At 36.8% G+C, this 18,230-nt stretch overlaps 1 protein-coding gene across 2 annotated transcripts in view; it reads right to left on the bottom strand.

The window, feature by feature from the left end:
- mop (myopic) overlaps positions 1 to 18,230 on the bottom strand; it is a 166,960-nt gene that overhangs the window by 89,131 nt on the left and 59,599 nt on the right. For both annotated transcript variants that reach the window (XM_067104451.1, XM_067104450.1), the window contains exon 12: positions 14,096 to 16,630. In XM_067104451.1, coding sequence (XP_066960552.1) covers positions 14,096 to 16,630 — 2,535 coding nt within the window. The remainder of the gene's footprint in view (positions 1 to 14,095; positions 16,631 to 18,230) is intronic.

The following is an 18,230-nucleotide window of genomic DNA, read 5'->3' on the forward strand; positions in this document are numbered from 1 at the left end:
AAAAAAAAAGCAAAGTCAAGACAAAAAGAATTTTCCTCAGCTTTTCCTATATTCTCAAGTACTGTAATGTTCTCCCTAAAAATTGCTAATTTTGAAAAAAAGAACACCCTCCCTAACCACTGAAAACAAAGAAGAGTAATTTTGCTAATACTGTATTTTTTTCCAGATATTTTGTTAGCTACCATAACTGAAAAGAACATAGTAATAAAAAATTACCACATGCAATACAACACCATGACCCCCCGTATTTGAGGAAATTAAGTATATGCCTAAAATCAGTTTTGGAAACTAGTTTTTCATAAAAAAATCCAACACTATCATCACACACATTTGTGGTCTTGAATGTCCCAAAATACAGTGCTTTGTCTTCTAGAAAGAAAAGAAAATCACAAGTCACTAGTAGGTAATTAGCTAACCTTCTCAGTTTTTTTATGCTGGATGTTAAACAGTAGAAAATTAAGAGATGGGAGGTGGGCACTTGCATATACAATTGATGGATTTGTATGAAAAAAAAAAAATTTTGTTTTAAAACCTTGGTTTATTTCATCACAAGCCCATCGATTATGCCCAAGTCTTACTTTACGAGGAAGATCAAGGATTTGAGTCCAAGATTGTTTAATTAATCCAGAACACTTACGGACTATACGAGTCAGAAGCCAAGGATCATGTAATCAAAAGGGTACTTTAAATAGTCAAAGCTTTAGAACCAAAAAGTCTGATGAATTTAAAATATACACTATATCTCCGGTGGCTGAAGTTGTAAACACCTCATCCTGAAGTAGTTAAGATGAACCAAATTTTTCCCCAAAAATAAGCACACATCATGTCTTCAACATTAGATGTTGTAGACACCTCAACCTGAAGAATCAATATGATGGACCAAATTTTCCCTGAAAAATAAGCACACATCATGTCTTCAACATCTGATGTTGTAGACACCTCAACCTGAGGAATCAATATGATGAACCAACTTTTCCAGAACAAAAAATCACACTATGTCTTCAACAGCTGAAGTTGTAGAAACCTCATCCTGAAGTAGTTATGATGAACCAACTTTCCAAAAAATAAGGACACAACATGTCTTTAAGACCTGAAGTTGCAGATGCCTCAACCTGAAGTAGTTATGATGAACCAACTTTTCAAAAAAAAAAAAAAAAAAAAACCACACTATGTCTTCAACAGCTGAAGTTGTAGAAACCTCATCCTGAAGTAGTTATGATGAACTAACTTTCCATAAAAAAACCACACACCATGTCTTCAACAGCTGCAACCAACTTAAAAAAAAATAGCATACACCATATCTTCAGCTGCTGGGGCTGTAGACACCTCATCCTGAAGTACTCATACAGAAATGACAAATTTTTTAAGCAATTTGTATTGTCTCTAACATACAAACCATTGGTCTTTATATAGGGGATTTACTTTCAGCTCAAGCTAGAGCTGGCCATGTAACTTAAATAAGGTGGATATTGGTAGCTGGCTAGTGACGAAAGGGGAGGAATCCCTCCCATCCAGATGGTACACAATCATTTTTATTTTTGGCTGCGTCTGAGACAAACGTCTCTCTTCTGCTGCCTGCCGTTTGACTTAATTATTCATTATTCTTTTCGTTTTTGAAGATATTTGTTTTGAGATATACTGCCTATACTGAATAATGCAACCAGTTCTATTCTGTTACATTTTTTTTGCTCTTTCTTGCTGCATAGTTATTTCCGTGGATGCAAGATAAACAGTACATGACTGCCACAACTTGGCTGGATGACTCCACTGCCAATTGAACCACTGAATGTTATGTTGGCCAGCAGTCTTCTGATCTCAATTTCTGAAATCTGAATTGTAGATGTCTATGTGTCAATGTCTAAGCCCAGGTTCAAACTCTTCATCAGAGGAACTGGGAAATACCTGAAAATAGATGCTAATAATAATTCACTCCTCACGGCTTTTAACTGCCAACCAACAAAATAGCAGGCCAACCACTATCCACTTCAGAGGACTAGCAACTTCATATAACTTTTTTGTCTGTTTATCTTAAACCACTGAAACTACTACAGTTTGATTTCAAGTCCCATAATCCACAAGTTGAAACATAAGGGGCCTTACTTACAGAGTGGCGAATCATTAACTGACCCTGATACCATTAACTACACACGGTTACCCTCATACGTTCTGCCATGGCTTTAAACATTTCTGGAGAAAGGCCACACTGGTTCAGGAACTGCCAGTGAACAAGCAAAGAAATCATCTACCCACTCTTATCTGGGTATTTGCTGTAAACTGTAACCTTTTCCCTGCATGAAAAGTGGTTGATACCTTTTCACCAAGTTCATCCTGCAGTGGTGGTCAGGTAAGAGCACCTTCAAGACACAGATGGCAATCCCCTAATGTCTTGGTTTCTGGGCTGATGAAGCTGGCGATGAATACTGCCCAGATGAGGACGAGGCATCTAATTTCATATGCCACTTTGCCCTTAGAATAATATCAAAAAACCAAACAGCAAAACCTTGAGGAGCAAGTGGGGCAAGAACAGAAAATTAGACAGGTCCCTGATGACAACATCCTATTTCTTCATCATCAAGATACACTTTCATCTGGATGTGTAAGACTGATGCCTTGCCCTATGAAAGCACCACTGTCCTGGCCTAGTGAGAGGAGCAAACTCTCGGAGAAGTCTCATGGCAATATTACCCTCACCTGGTGAGAGGGTTACATATGGGATGAAGGATGCTGGAGCCTACTTTTCTATTCCCTCTTCAGACAATGATGGGTGACTCATCAGGGATGAACATTTCTGCAACCTGTAAATCCTTCTCAGCCAATGGTCAGTTGGAGAGAAGGAATGCAAAGATGTCACTGTATTGTCAAACACAGAGCTGAACCTCCACCTTCCATACAAAGCTTGACTTCAACTAAAACACCTCTTGTAGCAAGAGTAAGCTCAAGCCTGAATAGCTGGCTGGCTGGGTCATCATCAAGGCTACTCATCCTTAACTCTGCCACAACACTAAATAGCCTAATATCCAAAATAAGTGCCCTTCCCTGCAAGTGGGCTGGGTGATCATCTACCCAACACCTCTGAGGGAGTAGCAACTATCAGGGAGTCAAAACATGAAGGGCTCTTTTGAAAAGCTGGACTTGCTGCTGCAATCATGACTGCTGGACCTGCAATCACGATTGCTGGAAGAAGAAGCATTATCAATTTGTAAGACTGGTGATAGCACTTCACCAGTAGTAGTGAAAACAGGAAGAGTGGCAGACATAGAAGGAGCAGCTGGTGCAACAGACATAGCAGGAGCAACAATTGCCACTAGGGTCACAAGAACAGCTAATACAGCAGGATTAGCAGGCTCAACTGGTTCTGTAGGATTGGCAGGCAGCATGGCTCTCTCTCTCTCTCTCTCTCTCTCTCTCTCTCTCTCTCTCTCTCTCACACACACACACACACACACACACACACACACACACACACACACACACACACACACACACACACACACACACACACACACACACACACACACACACACACACACACACACACACACACACACACACACACACACACACACACACACACACACACACTGCAGTCAAAGCAAAACATTAGTAACAACAGAAATAGAAACACTAAGAGTACAGGGGCAGAGGAGACCCAGCAAAAACCCCAATTAAAGTCTGAGAAATACCAGGAACAGCAAGAGCAGTAAGCAAAGCAGGTGCAGCAGAAACAGTTGGCAGTGAAGGAGGTGAAGGCAGACACAGTTGAGATAATAATTGAAGATGGTCCTGGATCCCCCATAACACAGAGAAAAATATCTCTTGCAACAGCAAACAGAAACTGACACTAGAACATCCAAAGCAGGGGAGGTGGAAGTAAAGCAAAAGGTTGCACTTGTGGCACAGACACAGCAGAAAAATGGCAGACAGGCAAAGATCAGGGTTAAGTTGAGCTGGCAATCTAATCACCGCACACAAAAAGCACAGCAGGATCTGTTACAGAGAGAGAGAGGTGATAAGAAGTTAGCAGACATGCCAAGTATCAAGCAGTTGCACATCACAAGAGGATTATCATTCCTTCACCTTCTGAGAACAAGGACTCTCAAGAAGCCACAAAACTCAGATGCCAAGGAAACCACTGCACTGATGTTTCACAGACAAGGGGTAGGAAAACAACCCTGGTCGTGACAGGTGCTACACAACAGGTGTAGGTTCACCCTCCAACCAAAATATAGTTGGTACCTTTCTGATGCTAATATAAAGAACAATGTCTTTAAAGCTGAATTAAATAATACAGTATACAGATTAATAGTGAATCCAGGCTTGTGAGTTTTGATGTGTTATCATTATTTGCAAAGGTACCTCTTGATGATCTGTTGGAATGTTTATCTGATAACTTAAGAGAGCAGACAGCAGGATATGCCATTTTCCAAAAAGACTTAAAGAGAACTGATTAAAACATGTAAAAGAATGTAAATTTCAATTCAACAAGAAATTTTACTCTCAAAATTTAGTACAGCTTTTTTAAAGAATATTAAACAAAATAATTCCAATAATGAACATAAAGCTAAAAAGATTGTATTAAAATTATGTCTAAAAAACTGACAAACAAAATTCAGTCTAAAAATTATACAGAATTATCCAGTCTCATAGGTACAACTCAAGCTGACAATACCTGTACACAGCAAAGGTGGAAAAGGAAAATTAAATGCAGATGAATGAATACTGTTCAATAATCCTGACCAATAAAAAAATAGGGAAATTCTTGTAGAGCTCCATACAATGCAGACACACCAGCTACAAACAAGGTAGTTATTACGTACCGAAGGCACACTTGTGAATGATCATTTTTTTGTATGGGGGCATTCGAGGCCTTGAATGTGGGCATGATGTGACTGATGAGGTTGTGATGCAACAATAACAATACAGTAACTTACAAATAAATCTCAATAAAAATCAAGATTCTATTAAATAAGAATGTAAAATTACCTAAAATTTACTTTTCATGAAATACTACAAGGCTGATATTCAAGAACAAACAAACTTTTTTTCACTTGCAACTGAAAGTGATAATCCAATATAAAATCAACACAATAAAAGCAGAGTGGCATTTACAAATCAGGTGACTTCAAAAAGGCAAAACTTGACATGAGAACTGCATGCTACTAATTGACTGAGGTAGTACACATGGGTGTAATACATAATTAAGGTACAGTTGAGTCACTTTGGATTAGAAGGTTGGCCAAGACACCAAATTCCCACTCAGACACTACAACTAGAAAAAACACGACCCTTCTAAGACTGACCATACAGTTTGATGTTGGATCCCCTTCTCTAGGTAGAGTACTTTCTGCTTCACCAGACGTGCGCACGCACACACACACAACCCCCCCCCAAATAATCTGGTACTCTACACATTCTAACCTTTCTCTTTGTATCAGATAACACTGAATATACTACATAATTTTTGTTGTCACCAAAATTTCCTGCCTGTGGGTTGTAAAACCAAAATTTCCTGCCTGCAGATTATAACACCAAAATTTCCTGCCTGTGAATTGTAAAAGTCAAAATGAGTTAATGACTCACCAACAGCCAGTCCCAAGCCCAAACAAATTTTGCTGGGCTGAGTCAGGTCAGCATGAACTTTTTTAATTCATAAAAATAAAAGACAGCCCCAATTAAAAAATTAGTACTCAAGATGAATTATCATTATCATCATTACTGATAAGTAGTCTAACCAGACCAATGAGTAAACATTCATAATTCTCACAAGGCTGGTACAAAAGTTTGTTCTCATGAAAGATATATATCATCTTACCTAATAAATTACAACTCTTTACAAAATTACATTGCAATTAAAAATTTAACAACTGGATAAAGTGAAATGAAATAGCCTTGGTGCCAAGCATCCTCTACATAGGTAGGTGTGAAAGAACCTATGGGAAAATATAAATAAAGCAACTGCATTGATAAAGAGCATGATAAATGTAGGCTCAAGAGTAGGAAAAACAAAGAATTGGTGGTTAAGCTGACTAGAAAAAAGGTTGATATATGATGCGTACAGGATGTAGGCTAAAATAAAAAGCAGACACAAAAACAATTTCTAGTGACAGGGAGAAATGCAAGTGCTGCCAGAATGATGGTAAAACTAAGACAAATTAAAGCAGGCTGTCAAAAGGCTCTTCCAAATGATTAATTCTTAAAAGAAGCTAGTCAGTATCTTAATGTAAAAATTAAATACACATTTTTCCAATGGCAAGGTCTGGCATATATCAATGTGAATACTGTATGAAGTATACTTTAGTCAAGGGGGATTTCCCAAAACAAACTGGAGAGTATAATTTGTAGTCTGTCTGTAAAGTTCAATTTGTTACGCTAAATTTTGTTAGAAAAGTACCAACAAAACTTACTATCACCTTTTCCCTAAAGATATTAAAAAAAAAACTCCAAACCTTGATTCAATAAACACTGGAGATCCAGTAACTGACAAGCTGAACAAAATTTACGAAATTGGATAAAGGATTGGATAAGACCACATGAGTGAGGAAAGTTTGATAATAACAGTATAAAAAGGAAAAGGGTACGCAGTACACTATGACATTCAAATATCAGTAAGAGTCCCTAAGCATGCTATAAAAATACTAGAAAAGTGCATGAGGAAATTGTGAAAAATTTTTTTAAACAGACTGTCATTTTGGCTTCATACCAGAGAAGTCAACAACAAAGGCACTTTCTTATAAGGTAACTAACTATTACAAAAAAGTACCTCATACAGGAAGAAAGTTAAAGTGCAAATTTGTGGATCTTGATAAGTTATAAGACAAGAATACCAAGACATGCATTCAGATGGGCAGCACAGCTTAGGGTACTAGAAAGACTGCATTAAGCCAATGACATTGTTGTACCAAAATACAAGATCTCCAGGGAAGATACAGCCAGGTGTATCAGATTTTATATATATTTTGGGATCGATCCACTGAGGGTCACCACTGAATCCTTTGCTGTTTATCGCAGTACTGGAGGAAGCTCCAAAGGTGTGCAAAAAGGGAGGCTTCTGAAAGCTGACATGTGTAAATGATCGCAGTGTTAGCAGGAGAGACAGAGCAGTAGGTTCTACATGTTTAAAAGGTGGATGAGTGGAATGGTGGAGTGAGAGCTGAAATTCAGCAGAGGCAAAACGAAGCTGATGTCAGCTATAAAGTCACCAGAGGATACCGTAGTTATGAAAGTTTTCATGTGGGTGTTGGGGGAAAGATGTGGGGGTGAACTGAGTACCAATAATGAACATGACAAGACAGCATCATAAGAGATACTAAGGATCATCCATTATACATGGAGTTAAGAAATTTTCAGTGTCAAATATATGTAAAATGAGCAAAGTGGGATGACAGGAAGAAAGGGCACAATGTTGTGACAGAAGGCAAGCCTTGCAAGAGGAAGAACATTTGTGTAATATTCTTTAGCACATAGGCAAGGGAACTGAAAAAGAAAAATGTAAGATTGCACAAAGGTGGACTTCAAAGTGCAGTGAATTAGGAAGCTCATATTATAAACGAGGATGTGGAGGAGAAATGTGTTGTCTAGCAGCTGAAAAACAGACTGAAACCTAAAAAATTATAGCAGTTTGAAAATGTGACAAGAGGGGATGGGGGAACAGTTAGTCGGAAAGTAATATATATATATTATGAAGCAGCAATAAAATGACCTGTAGGAATTTCCAAGATATCATGGAAAAATTAGAGAAACGATGGCAAAGACAAGATGTGATTTTGAGCAGAAAATGCGTGAGGCTGAAGAGTGAAAAATAATTTCATATTCGACCTATAATACAAGAAATAGCCAACATAAAAATGTAAATAACAATGATGGGGTGTTTGAATTTTCTGCATTACATTTCAATATGCTTGCAGTTGGGAACTTAAGAGTTTTCACATTTCTGTCAAGTAAATCACTAGTCGTAGTAACATGCAACTTAAAAGTAAAGTTTTACCTTTGTAACTACAGAGTCAAGAATATCAATAACAGATTTATTTTACTTCGTAAATTTTAATCACTCTCTCACTTTCAATATCAGCCAACTTATTCTGCAAATCATCGACTTTGGTATAGTATGTCTAAAATAAGGCCTGAAAACCTAAAAAGTTTTGTATTCAACTGAAGGCTTAAAGAATTAAACTTTTAAACTTATACATTAAACTAAATACCTCAGTGTTGAAGTAAGATGGGAATATTTGAAATATAGTTCAAGAACGGTACGGCCTCCCAAACAAAAACAATGACAGCACTTTAAAAACATCTCAAAAAGATTCTGCAGTTTTAACTTTAATACAAATAATTGAGGTGCATAGGATATCATTACTGGAAGTCTAAAATCAAATAATCCTATGTTTCTCCTTGGCAATGCACCCAGATATTTTTGGAAGGCAGTACTAAAATAAAATACAGTTCTAAAATATCTCATAAATCTAACTTTTGTTCAATAACTAACCTCTTAAAACTACAAGCAAAGAAAAACTACAATAAAGTTTGTCACAAAACTTTTTGAAAATTTGATGACTAACTATCTTTCATTTTTAAATGACTTAGCAAAAATAAAAGCTAACAGATTAATAATTTTTTTAATGCAAGACAAAACTCTGACATTATTTTGCTTTCAGTACAAAATTATTAAATTAATAACTTCCATATGTTAAGTACTTAAAAGTTCATGTAAATATTGTACCATCAATATAGACATTCCCAAAATTTTTACATAATATATTTTAAAATCACCAACAGATAATTACCAACAGCCTGAGCAAAATGCAGCTATTATTATTATTATTATTATTATTATTATTATTATTATTATTATTATTATTATTATTTAGTTGCCAAACCAGGCAAATCTGTAAGTATTTAAAATTTCTTCTATTACCCAACACACAATACTTACAAATACAAGGAATAATCACTTTTAAGGTAAAAATTCCATTACTGTACTTGTACTTAAGGTATGAAGAATTAAACCTTAAAACAAAAAAAAATGTACACCACCTATTCTCATGCATTGTACTGTACAATAAAAACAAAATACTCTATATAAATCAACATCCCAACTTTCTGACCACATATTACATTGCTAAAATCATAATTGCTTTGGTTGCCCATCCATGGGGAAGTTCCCCATAGGAGGGTTCAGCCTTCAGTGTACCTTGCACCATGCACGTCAGGTGGTACAAAACAACTGCATTGGTTTTTCGCACTTTTCATCTGTTCCCTTTAGTATCTTCCAACCAAGCAGTCCTACTTTTTATAAGTTAACCTTGGTTTAATTTTCACTTCTTATTAAAAAACAAATCCTTTGGGCCAGCCTTACCTAGTCTAAATAATATGATTCAACTCTTTGATTAAAATAATAATAATAATAATAATAATAATAATAATAATAATAATAATAGGAAAAGGACCATCTTTAATACAGGTTTTGTTAAACAAAATGGCAGTTTCAACAGTATTTATTTTATATAGTAAACGCTCAATTCGTCTTATCAATTGCTTTTCTTGCGCTGGAATGGTTGCAAGCAATTGACCGATATTCATATCCGGTGGTTTAGTGATGTGTAATAATAATAATAATAATAAATTTATATTTTCAAAACCCCATATTTTTCCAATCTATGCTTATCTCTTGTATTAGAGTCATCACCACCTACATCACACTTCCTCTATTAAATGTATTTTTTTTTAATACTAAAAAACAATCCTTGCCCTGATCTAACCCTTCTTCATAACAACATCCAAGACAACTTAACTGCTGTATTTCCAATAAACTACAATCTAACCCTTCTTCATAACAACATCCAAGACAACTTGACTGCTGTATTTCCAATAAACTACAATCATTTCTAAAGCATAACAGCCTTAGAATCACCTCAAATGCTTTTCTTAATGGGTCTCTTTGCTTATGCACTCAACACTCTTTTTGAAACAAGTAGTTACATCTTTTTTATGGTCATCACATTTTATCATATTCAGTTTTCTTCCACATTATCATTAATACTATAGCAGTCTTTCCCCTTCATGATATATCTGATCCACTCCTATACAGGCAGTCCTCGGTTATCGGCAGGGGTTCCGTTCTGGGGGTGTGATGATAACCGAAAATCGCCACTAGCCGAAAATCGGCGATTTCTGGCGCTTTTTCGGTGATTTTCGGGGCTTATCGGCACTGAAAAGCGCCGATTTTCGGTTATCGATGCCTCTGTTAGGTATGTATCGGCGCCAATACCCAATTATTGGCACCGATAAGCAGAAATCGGCAATTATCAGCGATTTTTGGCACCGAAAATTGCCGATTTTCATCGCTAGGCAAGCGCCGTAAAACCGGATCGCCATTAATCAAGCCCACTATTAACCGGGGACTGCCTGTACCATGTATTTCCTGTTGAGTTTAGAGTCTATTTAGCTTAAGAACACAATGTCTCACTACCTCTCATCAAACATTTGATCCCTTTGTTTCAAACAAACTCCAATATCTCTAATAATTCTAATTTCAGTACAGTGCCATACATCATCGACAAGCACCAAACTTCATTCCTTCCATTTATGGAGTACTGACTAAATTCTTTCGTTGATTCTTAAAACCCAAAGGGTCTACCAGAATTTCTCCAATACTGTTTTAATGGATTTACTCATCATATCACATTCGTTTACCTTGAACTCAGTCTTTGTACTGTGTTACCCCTCTTTTAAATCTATGAATATTTCTAAACAAGTCTTCTGTCTACCAAAGCATCTCTCTATATGGAGATGGCACTTCCAATGTACATTGCCTAGTGCACTGATTATGAGTCTAAAGGTTCTTTTCAGGGTAGCAGCAAGCCAGGGTGCAGTTTTCTACCTCCACTCTTCATTTTAACATTGAATGCTTCCTAATTTACTATCTTACTTCAACTTTATCCTGCTCAAATTTTCACTTTCTCATTGAAGAGCTAACACTTAGAACCAGCCCAGTGAGTCAAGATAACTGAATCACTGGTCCAATTAAAACTTCCCCTCAGTAACACTAATATATTTGTAGTTTTTCAGTTATTTACCCATTTCACTTAGTTAGTATTAAGCTAATATGATTAACTAAAGATGTCCCACCCCTCATTTCTGTAAATGATCAGAAATAACTTAAAAGAGCATACAAAGGAAACTGCTATAAACAGTACTAGTTAACTGTATACATATGTATATTATATATACATGTATATAAATAATATATACATGTATATATATATATATATATATATATATATATATATATATATATATATATATATATATATATATATATATATATATATATATATATATATATATATATATATATATATATATATATATATATATATATATATATATATATATATATATATATATATATACGAGGTAAGTCAAAAAGTTCCAGGAAAAAATGTTGAATGATGTATTTACACAGGAATGAAACAACCCAAATACTTGGTAAACAATTATCTGTGATGTAGTGATCCATATAGACTTGATACCTCAGTCATCCTCTTGCTACCGTGGTGTTAACATCTGCTTCAGAAAAGTAACTTCTTGAACCCATGGAAAATAAAAATTTTGAGATGAGAACTAACATCAAGTTCCTGACCAAGCTTGATTGGAAACCAGGAAAAAATTATTGAAGCTTTGCAACAAGTTTATGGAGATTCTTCTCATCTAAATCAGTTGTTTATGATTGGATAAAGCGATTTAAGGATGGTCGGGAGGACCTCAAAGACAACCCAAGAGAGGGAAGACCATCGACTGCAAAAAATGAAAGAATTGTGACTTTGGTGCAGAATCTAGTGGATGAAGATCGTCGGATTACTATCGATACGATAGCTAATGAAACTGGGATCTCCCATGGTTCCGCATTTTCAATTTTAAATGAAAATCTTGGTTTGAGTAAACTTTCAGCACGTTGGGTCCCAAAAGCGTTGCGTGAAGACCAACTGCATCAAAGAGCTGAACTTTCTCTTGCAGTTTTAACGAAGATTGAATCAAATGAATCAGAGTTTTTTGACCGGATTGTTACTGGAGATGAAACTTGGATCCATCAATATGACACAGAAAGTAAAATTCAATGAAAGCAATGGTTACCAAGAGGTTCAGCTGCACCAGTGAAGTTCAAAGTGGCGAGATCTGCCCAGAAGGTTATGGCAACAGTGTTTTGGGACTCCAAAGGAGTGATTTTGACTGATTTCCTTTGAAGGACAAAAAAACAATCACCGGAAACTACTACAAAAGTCGTTTTGCAAAGTCCTGATCTTGCTCCTTCAGATTTTTCCTGTTCCCAAAACTCAAGGAACACTTAAGAGGAGTCCGGTTTGAATCTTTGGATGCTGCTAAACATGCAGTTTCAACATGGTTTAATAGAAAGGCCCCAAATTTCTACAAAGAAGGGTTGCAGAGGTGGAAACAGCGCTTTGAAAAGTGTATAGAGTTAGATGGTAGATATGTAGAAAAATGATGTTTGAATTTCCTTAAATAAAGAGTATATTGAATTTTTCCTGGAACTTTTGACTTACCCTCATGTATATATATATATATATATATATATATATATATATATATATATATATATATATATATATATATATATATATATATATATATATATATATATATGTGTGTGTGTGTGTGTTGTGTGTGTGTGTGTGCATGTGTGTGTGATTTTTATCATACTGTGATTTATATACACTCATGAAGCTAAAAATGTCCTTTAACATACAATTCACACTACTTCGGGACTATCCCCTCCAGTTACAATTCTCCATAGGGGATATTCCTGAAGTAGTGTGAATTGAATATTAAACAACATTTGTAGCTTCATGATTATATTATAGCAAAATTACTGCATTAGTCCATTTCTCTTTTCTTAAGGGCAAAACACTGCTTATAGCTACAGGCAGTAAATGGCAATTTTGCACATTGTAACACTTCAATAGCTTAGTTGTCAACCATAAAATCCATGAACCATGAATCACTAAATCCTAATCACAGCCAACTTAAATACCCACCAAAAATGCTAACCAAACCCTAAAAATTACCTATTTCTAGCTTTATTGCCACAACAATGCTAATCATATTTTAAAATAACATTAAAAATGAGGCAAAACCAAATCCAGTTTACTAAATACATTTAAAGACTCAAAATGTATTATATAACTAAGAATTACCTCTGAGTTTTTACATTCAAAACAGTGAAGGAAACACATCAAGAGAGACAGTTTATGGAAGATGATTATACTATATATACTGATAATGTGAGTATGTAAATATTTTAAAAGCACAATATTATACCATTATTCAAAAAATTTAGATAAAGCTTTAAAATAGGATTATATGAAATAGATGAGAATAACTAGATAGAGTTACACTAGTCATTATCAGTGTTAAAACTATATGCAACCATAGATAACATGATTAAGTCAGATCAGATTTCTATTACAGTACTGTACATTATCTACTGAACTACTTCAGCATACATACTACGTACACACAACTCCTTTCATTCAGTCATGAAGCAAACATGCCTTATATCTTTTACACTGAAAAAAATTCTCTCCCTTACAAAGTGGTGTACCAAAACTGATTTTACATGAAATAAGAAAGCAGAAATCTTATGGCATTTCTCATAGGCTTCTCACAGTTTTTATTAGTAAATCTCTTTGAACTTTCAACATCTATAAAATTTCATTCAAGGTCAACATCAATCATCATACACTGTACTGTACACAACAAAGCCAATTCATTAAACTTCTACTTGCAATCTTAACATTAGAAACCATTTTGTAAGAGATAACCTTCAAGATACCATACACCATCAAGACTTCTGTCTATAAAAAAAACTGACCATTTTCTAAACCAAATAATAAAAGGCTTCCAAGTGTGTTTATCATAGAGTATCAAATAATTACTTAGTACAGTATCAACAAATTATCTGTTACTACAGTGCAGATACACATGAAATGCCAATTATTCTGCACAAGCATCTAAATCCATGCTCTTATATCTAAGTAAAAACTAGTACTATTCAATAGAAAAGTTAATCCAACAAACTTACACTAGATACAACATTGGGTAGGTTGTTCCCAATATTACACGGCAACTGGTTTGAAGAGGCTGCTGTAGAAGTCACATCAGGGGCAGTGCCAGAATGTGCAGGTAAAGCTGGGCTAGCTTCTCCCCCAGCACTACTACTAGCATCTGACGAGGGTCTCCCTCCACCACTTGCAGGCTGAGGAGTTAAAGGTGACCACTGTGAGCCTGGAGGAGATGTTAACTCGATACCGGAAAGCAGGTCCAGATTTGAGATACCAGTAGACTGCTGTGGTTGCTGTGGCTTTTGCTGTTGGGGCTGCTGAGTATAAGGCTGCTGAACTTGCTGCTGTGGTTGTTGTTGAGGTTGTTGTGGTGGAAGCTGAGGTTGCCGTTGGTGAATCTGCTGTGGTGGGTGTTGAGGTTGCTGCTGAGGCTGTTGTGATGGCTGCTGCAGTTGTTGTGGCTGTGGGTGAGCCTGTGGTAATTGCTGAGGATGTTGCTGCTGAGGTTGGCTACCACCCATCTGTGGCTGCTGATATGCCTGTGGAGTTCTGTATTGAGCCCATTGTTGCTGCTGTGTATAACTCTGATTATACTGTGTTCCTTGGTGGTATTGGACGCCAGCCTGACCTTGGGCCCCTGTAGAGGAGTAGACTCCCTGAGAAGGAACAGTACCACTGCCAGCTGATGTTGCTGTATTGGTAGTAGTGGCGACAGATGATGTATGGCTATATGGATATAAGTAATTGGTCCCATTAGTTCCACCCATTTGACTCGTCTTTGTTCCTGCTGTGCCTGCTTGACTGTTGGTATATGATGTAATACTACTAGGAGAGTATCCACTATATGCATTCCATTGTCCAGTTGTTGATAATGGATGATAAACTGATGACTTAGAGGTTGCAGCTCCTGTAGCCTGGGGAGTTGTTGTGGAAGGCTGTGCCTGGTAAGTAACTCCATTGTAGGTACCCAAGGTCTGATTTGTGTAGGATCCAGAATACCCAGGTGCTAATGGATTTGAATAACCAGGCTGTGTAGTTGGAGTATTTGAAGAATAGAATGATCCTGCTGTATTTGCATATCCAGGTTGCCCCAAATACCCTTCAGCATTCTGACTGGTGTATTCTGTCATACTGGTTGCTGCTTGACTAACAGTAGTAACAGGAGTAGTTGCAACCTGAGTTTGTGGATACTGGTATGAATATTGAGTGTTACTAAGGCTACTTGTGGATGTTGCAGATGATGGATAACTTGGGTGAGTTACAGCAACCTGTGTGGTAGAACTTGTGCTCGCCAGAGTTGTGGGAATATTACTGACAACACTGCTAGCAGTAGATACCTGTTGATAGTAATTATAATATCCTTGGGATAAATTACTTGTGTCTCCTGATGAAGATGACTGAGCTCCACCTGCACCACTTGAAGCTACTGGAGAAGTTATTGATCCATAATTATAATGCAGTTGATAAGGGTTCTGTTGTCCTGTGGTTCCAGCACTATGACTTGGGGAACCTAGTGGTAACTTAAGCTGGGAATTATTGTTACTAGATAAGGTTGATGTTGTATGAGAAGATGCCTGATAACCATAATAGGGGTGATGTGCACCGTACTGACTTGAAGGTTGACTAACAGGGGCTGAAACTGAAGGATAAGATGGTGATGTAGTAGTGCTTGGAGCAGTGGCAGCTACTGTTGAAGGATGGGTGGTGCTTGCAGGTCTGGCAGCTGTTGTAACAGCTGGGTATGCTGTAGAACCCATTTGTTGTGATGCATAGTAATGTGGGGATGCACCGTATGGACCACCTGAAATAGGTACCTTGTGAGGAGAACCTGAGCCCTGTGGTGCTGGGGATGGAGCTGGAGAAGGTGCAGATGGTTGGTAAGCCCCAGTCTGACTTCCATAGCCTGATGAATAAGCTCCAGGCAACTGACCAGCACAAGAGGCAAAAGCATCTCCTTGTTCTGAACCTAACGGAGCAGGTCGCATATTACTAGCATATGGTGCACTTGGATCCGTATAGCCATAACCAGACATTCCCATCTGAGATGGAGTGTTACTGCTAGCAGGCATAACACCTGATGAAATAGCACCTGCAACACTAGCACCACCACCACCTTTCATATGCTGTAAGAAGTCTTTTAATTTGGGTCCGCTTGTGCTGCTGGAACTAGTTGGGTCCATAGCAGAGGGCTGACCAGATGATAACATGGGTGCACCAGGAACTTTGGGTAAAGCTGCACCTCCAGTGAACTTCTTAACGTTTGCTGAAAGGACTTCTTCTCGTTCTTCATCTTGTACACGACACACTGACTTTACCCGGGCTGAAAGTTTGTTAACTTGACCCTCTAACTTGTGATAAAATTCCTGAGCATCCTCAGCTTTCTTTAAAATATTAAGATAAGCATCATAAGAAGCCAAAAGTGAAGATATCACTTCTGTTCGCTGCGCCTGAATCTGATTAGTAAGACGACGAGTTGTGGCATAAGCAGCATTGGCTTCTGACAGCGCTTGAAGTATGTTATTCTGAGCAGCCATGTTTTGCTGAAGAGGAATTACCTGAACAAGAAAAAATTATGAATTATAAATTATTCCTTAAATATAATATAAATTGAACATGGTAAATTCATAAATACATCAGGAAAGTATAAGTATTCTGATACTTCATTTTCTAAAACATTCTAATCTCAATAATTTTGTTTCATAAGCACAAACCTCTTATCCTACCATGTAAAAGGGCTTATCATATATGAAACGCTGAAGGATATTGATATATTATAGTGTTGTTTCTTTTGGGGGGGTTAAGCAGTTTGCTTGGAGACACTCTGGGCAAAGGTAAACTGAAGCTGCACCTACAATTCAGTGAGTCTGTGCTGACAAAGGCCTAGCGTCAGTATGGCTTCCCACAGAGACAAGGGACATCGTACATTGGGCGATGTGCTGGTTATGTCGCCAGGAAGTCGTCAAGATCCAGCAAGTGCGTTCACTAGTTCGCTTTCATGGGCATGTCACACTAAGCATGAACTTACCAATTTAAGTACAGGTTAGACATTTCAGAGTTAGATCTCTTTGTGCTCAGATCTGATTTTTTGGAAGATTTTGTGGCTGCCTGTGAGGTGAGCTGGGACTTTATGTTCAAGAATACCCGAATGGGTTTACAGTAAACCCCCCATACTCACGGGGGATGCGTACCACACCCCCCCGCGAATAGCTAAAACCCGTGAATACTTAGAACCCTCCTAAAAACACTTAGAACTGCCTATTTTGATAGTTCAAACACACACATAACAAACTAAAAATGCTTATACAGGTATTATCCTACTTACGATGGGGTTAGGTTCCAAAAAAAACCATCGTTTGTTGGAAAAAACGTAAGAAATACCAAAACGTATCTCAAACATAACCTAGCATACACTAGGGTATTCGGTGCCTTGTACTGTATACATATATGGTAGCCTAGCCTACACAATAAAATATACTCTTTACATACACGGTATAGTAATTATTAATATCAGCTAATTCTGGAGGTTCATGCAAAGTGACTTATGATAATTCAATACAAAGAGAAATTGAATAACAAACAAGATTTAGCTTAGCCTACACTATGGTATATTGTTTACATACACGGTAGCGTAACCTACATTATACTCTCCTCTATATTCACATATTGTATTATACAAACGTCAACATAACGAATATGCATCTTTTCCATGGATCTTTTAAAATGTTATGCCTTAATACACTTTATCCAATAATATTGTATATTCTTATATTGCTTTTGTATTATAAATTGTGATCATAGGGATCAATGTTTTGGTTTGGAAATGTTTACGTGGCGTTTATTTCGCTGCATTTAACTTAGTTCTGAGCGCTTTTCTTGCTTCTAGTTAGCATAAATGTATCTCTGGTTATTTTTTATTATATGAAGTGTTTTTAGGTCGAAATATGGCTAAAATACGTCTCGTTGTGAAATTAATTCATCTATTATTTTCGTTAGTAGATGACGATGGCCGTTTGGGGGCGTTTTTGTGTAAAAAAAATTCAAGATTCCGTTGGCTATTTTCACTTGATTTCATCATAATACAAGCTTTACGTATTTATCGTTTATCAGAGTAAAAATAACAGCAATGTGTTCTTTCATGCACAGTAGTTTTGATTA

This window comes from Macrobrachium rosenbergii, chromosome 5, assembly GCF_040412425.1.
Source record: "Macrobrachium rosenbergii isolate ZJJX-2024 chromosome 5, ASM4041242v1, whole genome shotgun sequence".
Taxonomy (NCBI): domain Eukaryota; kingdom Metazoa; phylum Arthropoda; class Malacostraca; order Decapoda; family Palaemonidae; genus Macrobrachium; species Macrobrachium rosenbergii.